The sequence below is a fragment of the Oryctolagus cuniculus genome, chromosome 1, assembly GCF_964237555.1.
Source record: "Oryctolagus cuniculus chromosome 1, mOryCun1.1, whole genome shotgun sequence".
In the NCBI taxonomy this organism is placed as follows: Eukaryota; Metazoa; Chordata; class Mammalia; order Lagomorpha; family Leporidae; genus Oryctolagus; species Oryctolagus cuniculus.
Genome location: NC_091432.1, coordinates 18398537 through 18406617, shown reverse-complemented (window position 1 = coordinate 18406617; position 8081 = coordinate 18398537). Strand labels below are relative to the sequence as shown.

At 63.3% G+C, this 8081-nt stretch overlaps 2 protein-coding genes across 4 annotated transcripts; one reads left to right on the top strand and one right to left on the bottom strand.

Annotated features, from left to right (window-relative positions):
* The first annotated feature begins 957 nt into the window (after positions 1–957).
* On the top strand, positions 958–3338 carry FAM180B (family with sequence similarity 180 member B). 3 transcript variants are annotated; one of them, XM_002709102.5, is made up of 3 exons: positions 958–1276; positions 2046–2116; positions 2318–3338. In XM_002709102.5, the coding sequence occupies exons 1-3, from the start codon at positions 1189–1191 to the stop codon at positions 2711–2713; spliced, it is 555 nt and encodes a 184-aa protein (XP_002709148.2). In that variant the 5' UTR covers positions 958–1188; the 3' UTR covers positions 2714–3338. The 3 variants fall into 3 exon arrangements, with proteins under 3 accessions (XP_002709148.2, XP_051709331.2, XP_069926549.1); XM_051853371.2 differs by lacking the exon at positions 2046–2116 and having other exon boundaries at positions 1138–1276; XM_070070448.1 differs by lacking the exon at positions 958–1276 and having other exon boundaries at positions 2041–2148.
* A 439-nt stretch (positions 3339–3777) lies between these two features.
* On the bottom strand, positions 3778–7865 carry C1QTNF4 (C1q and TNF related 4). The gene is made up of 2 exons (XM_008270704.4): positions 7379–7865; positions 3778–4873 (listed from the first exon to the last, which is right to left on the bottom strand). The coding sequence occupies exons 1-2, from the start codon at positions 7797–7799 to the stop codon at positions 3888–3890; spliced, it is 1407 nt and encodes a 468-aa protein (XP_008268926.3). The 5' UTR covers positions 7800–7865; the 3' UTR covers positions 3778–3887.
* Positions 7866–8081: the final 216 nt, after the last annotated feature.

Genomic DNA, 8081 nt, shown 5'->3' with positions numbered 1-8081 from the left:
GGCTTCCACATGAATGGCAGGGGCCCAAGTACTTGAGCTGTCTTTCACTAGCTTTCCAGGTGCATTAGCAAGGAGCTGGGTGAGAAGTAGAGCAAGCAGGATTCAAACCATCACTCTTACGGGATGCCTGTGTCCCGAGTAGTGGCTTAACCCGCAGTACCGCAACGCAGTCCACCTGAGAGTAAAGCAGTCTTCCTGGTTTCTGGCCTGAGCTGAGAATGTTGCTGGCAAGTAGAAGAGAAACAAGGCTGGGGCAAAAAAACTCTCAGGAGCCGCAGGTTTAGCTGTTTCCCAGCAGACAGCACTCCCTGCCCCAGCTGGTCCAGAGTCAGGTTGGCCCGTGGCTGAGTATCAAGAGTCAGGAGTTCGGCCGGCGCCATGGCTCACTAGGCTAATCCTACGCCTTGCGGCGCCGGCACACCGGGTTCTAGTCCCGGTTGGGGCGCCGGATTCTGTCCCGGTTGCCCCTCTTCCAGGCCAGCTCTCTGCTGTGGCCAGGGAGTGCAGTGGAGGATGGCCCAAGTGCTTGGGCCCTGCACCCCATGGGAGACCAGGATAAGTACCTGGCTCCTGCCATCAGATCAGCGCGGTGCGCCGGCTGTGGCGGCCATTGGAGGGTGAACCAACGGCAAAGGAAGACCTCTCTCTCTCTCACTGTCCACTCTGCCTGTCAAAAAAAAAAAAAAAAAAAAAAAAAAAAAAGAGGAGTTCTTGGCTCTGCCTTCCGGGGGCCGCCCAGCTAGCTCGCCACGCGATTAGAGGCTGAGGCTTTGCAGCTGATGCTCTTAGCGGCTGAGGGGCTCCCTGGAGGCTGGGCGGAGCTAGACAGGGTGTTGGGGGGCCGGCCTCAGTTACAGGATATTTTGAGGGTGAGGACAGACAGTAGGGTAGTGTTATTGGCCGAAATCTTTCTGTTCCTTGAGAGGGCCAAGCTGGAGCTGTTGGCTACCAAACTCCCTTTTCCTATTGACTAAGCATCCTGCCCATCTGGGCAGGAACAGGCTACTGCTGCCAACAACCAAAGAGTTCTCATTCCTAAGTGATGGAAAGAGGGACGGAGGCCACAGCCAGCTCCTCCCTGTTCAGCACTGAAGGCACACAGTGCAACGCCGGGGCAGGCGGCAGTGGAAAGCTGGAGGCGTGGCGGGGCGGCGGGCAGAGGAAAGCGGACTCAGGACGTGGTGGGCGATGGCTGAGGTGCAGCAGTTCCTGGTTTACCCAGTGGTAGCCATCTGTCTCCTTCTCCCCGGGGTGGCTACAACCCCACAACACACAGGTACCTGGGCTTCATGGTGGGTGGCTAGGAGCCAAGGCAGGCCACTGCCAGCAGCAGTTACGGTCGGCTCTATTTGAGGGCACAAGAACTGTGGGCTGCTAGGCTGATGTGTGCTGTGGTGGGTGATGGTGGGGGCCCATGCCCCAAACTAGAAGTGCAGGTGATGCAGCCTAGGGCAATAGCTCTTTGTACCCTGAACATTGGCTACAGAGTTGAGGCTTTGGCTTATCCAGCTGATGTCCCAGGCAGAGTCTCTTGACCTGTCCTGGGCTTGGGACAATCGTTGCAAGGGCTGGGGTGGCAGAAGGTGCCACCGACACTCTGCCCTGCCTGAGCCTCCCAGCTGTGCACACAACTGAAAGAGGAGGCACTTCCTGGAGAGGTCCCTGCCTTTGGGGCCTCTGGCACTGTTTTGGGTCACACTGTCACCAGAAAGTTGTGGTGGGGGGGGAGGCAGGGGCAGGGTCTTGTGACCCGTTGGCCAGGAGCTCTTTACCAAGGGCATTGTGCAAGTTGAAGGAGGAGTCCTGGGTATTTGCCGAGATGGTAACTGGGCTTGGTGTGACACTCTGGAGATCACAAGACCCAAGCCTGGGAGGCTGAACGGCCAGCCACATGCGTGTCTGTGCATGGGGGAGGGGCAGGGGATGGCATTCCTGCCCTTTGCCAGATGGAAGAGCCAGGAGGGCCCCCCACCAGGCAGCTGCTAGGAGGCTGGGGTGTTCAAGGTGGAGTGTGGCTGAGGCCTGACTTCTCTCTGCTGCCCCAGGGCAGCCCCCGGACAGCACCAGCATGGGAGGTGGTCTGCAGGAGCCAGCGGCCCCGGAAGTGATGTTTGAGGTCATTCACTCCTCGCAGCCTGGGTCCCGGGGGTAGGAGTGTCCAGAAGTCCCTAAGCTCAGGGTTGGGGAGGGGGATGTCTCTGAGTGGGTCTGCTGGGGTCGGGAGGGTAACCCAGGATGGGTCCTACTACTGCCTGCTTGTGCCCCCCGCCCTGCTCCCCAGGCCACAGCCCCACCCCTCACACGGTTCCCCTTGCAGCTGCTCTGGGCCGGGCTGGAGCTGGATGTCATGGGGCAGCTGCGCATCCAGGATGAGGAACTAGCGTCCACACGTCCCGGCCGCCGACTCGGGCTCCTCCTGCAGCACCGCGTGCCCAGCGACTTGGAGGGTGCTGAGCAGCGGCTGCAGCAGCTCCAGGACCTGCGGAAGGGGCCTCCTCTTAGCCCTTGGGACTTTGAACAGCTGCTCCTCACGGGCCTCTCCTGTGTCTACCGGCTCCACGCAGCCAGTGAGGCCGAGGAGAGGGGTCGCTGGGCCCAGGTCTTTGCCCTCCTGGCACAGGAAACACTGTGGGACCTGTGCAAGGGATTCTGCCCCCAGGGCCAGCCCCTAACACTGGTGCCCTGGGCTTCCGTCCTTGACCCCTTCCCTTGACCCTTCCCTTTCACCTGCCATTCCCCTCCCCCACCTCCCATCACCACCACCACCTGTGCCAGACCCATCCCCGGCAGGGGCTTCCATGTGGCACCTTGTTCAGATCTCTGGGTGTGGCTTGCATCCTCTGCTGCAGCTCTCTGCTTGTCCCCACCCCGTCTTGTCCCCTGCACCCTGACAGGCTAAAAGCCCAGGTGACAGGCACAGAGCAAGGGGCAGGACATGTAGGCTGAGAAGTAAGATTGAGACGCTGAAAGGGAAGCTGCCCCCAAGTAGGGCCAGGTCACACCCTCCAACTCCCACCCAGGCAGTGTGTGCCAGGTCTTGAGGCATCCCTGGGACCCCCTCCTCATTTAGATGCCCCTTCAAAACCCAGCCAAAGCTCTGGGTTCCTGAGCCTCTGAGCTCCCCACCGGGGTTGGGAGAATGGACTGGATTGGGGGGATTCTGTCTGTTGGAGGACCAGAGAGAAATGGGCAAAGGATCACTACCTCTTTGGGGAGAGGGCTGTCTTTTGGTCCATGTCAACAAGCAAGTCTCGAGAGGATGGAGAGAGAGCAGCTGGGGTACACGTAGCCCGCTTGTCTGTGGCCCCTCCATAAAATGCCCTGTTCTGGCCCCCGGAGCCTGTGTCCTCCTCTTTCTAACTCTCGACCTGAGCAAGTCACCCTCCTATGCGGGGGGTGGAGGGGGAGGGAAGGAGGCAGGAGCCTGGGCAACCAGGTAGCCTCACCCTACTGCAAGGAGTGGACTGTCGTCTGGGCTCTCGGGCCCGGGGCAGAGGTAGTAGGATGCTGTCCTTTGTCACCATAAGGAATCAGCCAGGCCCTAAGAACGGCAGGAGTCAGATGGAGGGAGCACTGGGCCAGGCCAGGGACGTGGCAGAGGAACCACGATGGGTCCAGGGAATGCGCCTCTGACAAATTCCCACCCCCTCCCCTACCAGGGCCTGGCGGAATCCTACCCCTGACCTCCAGCCTCTTCCCACGTTGCGCCCCCGGGGGCTGCAGCAGCCGCTACCCTCCCCCCCCCCCCCCCCCCATCACACGGCAGTCTGGACACAGTTCTGGAGCCTCAGGCCGGCAGGCGCAGGTGCACTTTATTGGCGGAGTCGCAACGCGCTGGGCTGGGCGGCCACGCTAGGGCTCGCACTACCCCCCTCCCGGGGTGGGGCTCAGAGCTCCGAGGGCCCGAGGCCCGGCGGGCCGGTGGCGGCGAGGTCGGGGTACACCAGGAAGCCGGAGAAGGTGATGTACTTGCCGTGGTTGCTGTAGGCGCCGTAGCCGTCGTGGTCGTGGCTGAGCAGCCAGACGGCGTCGCCGCGCCGCAGCGCCAGCATCACGCTCTGGCTCTGCATCTCGCGGCGCCGCGACGCGCCGTCGTCGTAAATCATGGCCTGCACCTCGTCGCGGTTCTTCATCAGCTTCACCGACAGCGTCTTGCGCGGCAGCTTGCCCAGCGTGAAGCTGAAGAAGTAGGCGCCGGGCAGGCGGCAGCGGAACACGCCGGCCGCCGCGTCGAAGTCGCCGCCGATGTTGACCAGCTCGGTGTCGAAGGCCAGCGGCCGGTGCCGCGGGCCGGGGCCGGCGTCCGAGCCCACCAGGCTGCGCGTGCGCGCCGCCGAGAAGGCCGAGCGCGGCTCCGGGGGCGCGGGCTGCCCGCGCGCGGGCGCGTCGGCGTCGGCGTCGGCGTACACCAGGTAGCCGCTGAAGGTGGCGCCCGGCGCCCCGAGCGCGTACTGCGGCGCGCCGTGCAGCCGCAGCCACACCGTGTCGCCATAGTCGAGCTGCAGCATGGCGCTCTGGCTGGCGGCGCGCCGCGCGCCGGGCCGCCGCTGCTCGTCGAAGGCCAGCGCCTGCACTTCGTCGCGGTTGCGCACCAGCATCACCGACAGGCTCTTGTGCGGGGCCTTGCCCGCCGTGAACGAGAAGAAGTAGGCTCCCGGCACGCGGCAGCGGAACTGGCCCGTGGCCGCGTCGAAGTCGCCGCCGATGTTCACGTACACCTTGTCGAAGGTCACGGCCATCTCCGACGTGCCCTCCAGCGGGGTGGTGCGGGCAGCCGAGAAGGCGGAGCGCAGCTCCGAGGAGCCCGCGGCCGGGCCCAGGGCCAAGCAGGCGGCCGGGCCCAGCAGGCCCAGCAGGAGCGGCAGCATGGCACCTGCGAGGGGAGACGCAGCATGAATGGGCGGCCCTCTGGCACGGGGTGCGGGGCCCTTCCAGCCCGGCCCATGGCCCACGGCTACATCTTCCTACACACTTGGCCTGGACTTGAGCGGGCCTCAGTGCCCCAGGGACAAGTTGGCCAAGGATGGGACCTGATGATTTGCGTTTCTGACAGGTTGCTGTGGGTCTAGGGACCATCCTTTGAGAACCACCTGGATTTTAAGGGGCCTACAGTCCTGTAGGGCAGACTCACCCCTCCCCCTCCCGGTGGCACCCCACGGGCCCTGGTGTTCAGGGGGCCCTCGTTGGTGACACTTTCCGATGGCTCGTGCAGGCACCGGCCCTCTGTGTGGATGTCCTCCCTGACCGTTTCTGTTCCAGCCCACATCTGGACAGCAAGTTTGCCCCTGACCCTGTGCCCAGCCTCTGACCAAACCCCACACCTCCCCCGCCCACAGTCAGCTCCGCTACCAGACCTCTGTCTGGGCCGCCTAGGGCTTTTCCCGCACTGGGGAGGCCAGTCCACTTGGGCCTTGAGGTTACTTCCTCCCGCGAGAATCGGAGTCAAAAAGAAGGAGACTCGTTTTCCTCTGCTCAGACAGGAGAGAGCCAGGGACTGTTGGGGAGAGATGGCTAGCAAAATGCCGGCAGCTGTGTATGCCAGTCGTGGCGGAGTGGAGAGGACAGACGGCTGGTCCCCGGCTCAGCTCCCGCCTGGCTGGCTGCCTCACAAGCTCTGCAAATTTCGGCAAGTTGCTTAACTTCTCTGGGCAGAGACCCGCCTCTCGGGCTCAGTGAGGATGCTGAGGTGGCAGATGGGAACCTGGTTTGTGCATGGCTTTGCTCGGCCCTGAAAAAGGCAGTGGGGTCCAGGGAAGCGTGAGGTGAGGGACGCAGAGGCCCTTAGCCCTGAGAGCTTGGGAAGGCACAGCCTAATGCCGGGGAGCCCCTGATGGGGACCCCAGTGTGCCCCCTGCTGCAACGGGGCTCAAGCAGCTTACAGCACTGAAGTGGAGCCGGCCTGCAACGTGGAATCCTCTAGAAGACGCACCAAGAGTGTGCAGCGTTGTTGTGTCTCCTGGAGACGCCGGGGCCCACCAAGAGGAAGTGCCAGGTGCAGCTGATGGGCTGTGGGAGCTGGAACCCAGCTCATGGTCCACCTGCCCAGCTGTCGGGGCAGGTAGTTCCGGGGTGGAGTACGCCTTCCTGACTCTCCGAATAAAGACCCCAAGTCACTAGTCCAGCTGCACAAGGTCTCCTTTCTGAGGAGCTGCTTTCTCTAATTCTCATGAAGACGCCCAGTGGGTTAGCAGTACCCCTGGTGTGGGCAGTGGGGAGGGACGGGGGCTCATGGAGAACGAGGCCTGCACCTCACAGGTGTCCGGGATTGTGCCTTTTACAGAGCTCCTCTGGGTGCATCTGGTCTCTGCAAACCTGCAAGGGAGGTGGGCCCATTTCACAGATGAGAAAGCTGAGGCCCAACAAGGGAAGCGCTCTGGTCCAAGGTCACTCAGGGAGCACTGAGGCCAGCCTTGAACTGAGTTTTTTTTTTTTTTTTTTAACCCTAAATTCACCGTGCCTTGCTCTCCACCACTCTTCCCTTGTAGGAACAGGTATCTCCAGCCAACCTGTCCTCTGCCTCACTTTCCCTTTTTTGCAGAAAAAGGAGAGGAGGCTAGGGAATGAGTCCGGGGAGTATGGGGGAAGAAAAAGGCAAGCAAGCAAGCAAGCAAACAAAAGCCTCCAGCATTCCATCTTCTGGGAGCAGGGAACAGCTCAATGCTTCCTGGCCCGGATGCTTTCCAAGCAGGGACACCTGCCCAGCCCACCCCACCCCAGCCACCTCCCCCCCAAAGCTGGGTGCAGCCCACCAGTACCCAGTGCCCAGCCTCTGGTTCCCCCACCACTGCCTGTTTCTCAGATCCCCATCCCTCCCACAAACCCCCTGCCCTGAGCAGATCAGAGATGGGGGCGCCTGTGGGGCTCAGAGCCCCAGGGAAGGAAATGGCTATTCCTGGGTCTGTCCAGGTGGGGCTCAAAATAGTCATCTTCAAAGAGAACAGAACCGGGACACAGGGAGCTGGGCAGACCAGAGCCCCGGAGCCAACCGGGGAGGTGCAGCGATGTCGGACTGCAGGCATCTCGAGCCCCCCCTCCTGCCCAGCGCCCACTCCCCAGCTAGCCCCCCGAGCTCCGCCAGACCCCCCTCTCCCCGCCTCGAAGCCCCTCATCCTTTCCAGAAGATAAGCCCCGCTTTCGTCCAATAAGCCAATTAATCATTTTCCATGCGAAAACGTCCCCCACAAAGGCTCGCCCCGGACCCCGTCTCCCCCAGACCCTCCCTCCCTCCATCCCTTCGGAGTGGAAGCCCTTGAGCCTCTTTCATGAAAAACCTCCCAGATCCTCCTTTCGGAGAAAAAGGACCCAATTTCTCCGCGCCTTCGGCCGCCCCCGCTTGCGGTAAAGAGGGTTCGCCCGCCTCCCCCGGAGCTGCGCTCACCTGGTTGGGGGCGGCGGTCGGATCGGCTTCGGTCCGAGCCCGCGAGCCGGGTGCGGGCTCCGCGCTCCGGCCGGGCGCCGGGGCTGCGCACTGACCGCCCGCGCTGCGGCGGCGCCGGGCCTGGCGGGGGCGGCGGGGGCTCGGGTCGCTCCTCCGGGGCCCGAGGAGGCGGCGGCGGCGGCGGCGGCAGGGACACGGGGCGCGGAGAAGCGCGAGGGAAGGGGAAGGACCGCTCCGGAGCGAGTCCAGCGAGCGGGGAGGCGGAGGAGAGGCCGGGGAGAGACGGGCAGGGGGAAAGGAGGGGAGAGAAGTGAGCGGGAGGGGCGCCGAGCAGGGGGAGCGGGGCCACCGCACGGAGCGTGCGCCGAGCGCCGGACCCTTCCCCAGAGCCTCCTGCTCCGGTCTGGACAGCAGGCGTCATCTACACAAGTTAGCAGAGGGGACACTGAGGGTGGTCCAGGGCCCTCTGCGTTCCAGCTTCCTCCCCAATGTGATGGGAGCAGGACCCGGGGACTGGACCCGGCCGGGCTCTAGGCGGCAAGGAAAGTGGGAGGTGAGATTTGGGCTGGGACACCTGTCCAGCCTCAGTGGCCTTGGGGACGGGGTCAATGTCACCAGCACGGGGGAAGAGCTTAATGACCTGGTTTTCCTTCCTTCCCGCCGAGTGTGAAAAAGCCCATCCCGCCTTGGAAGAAGGCGAAGT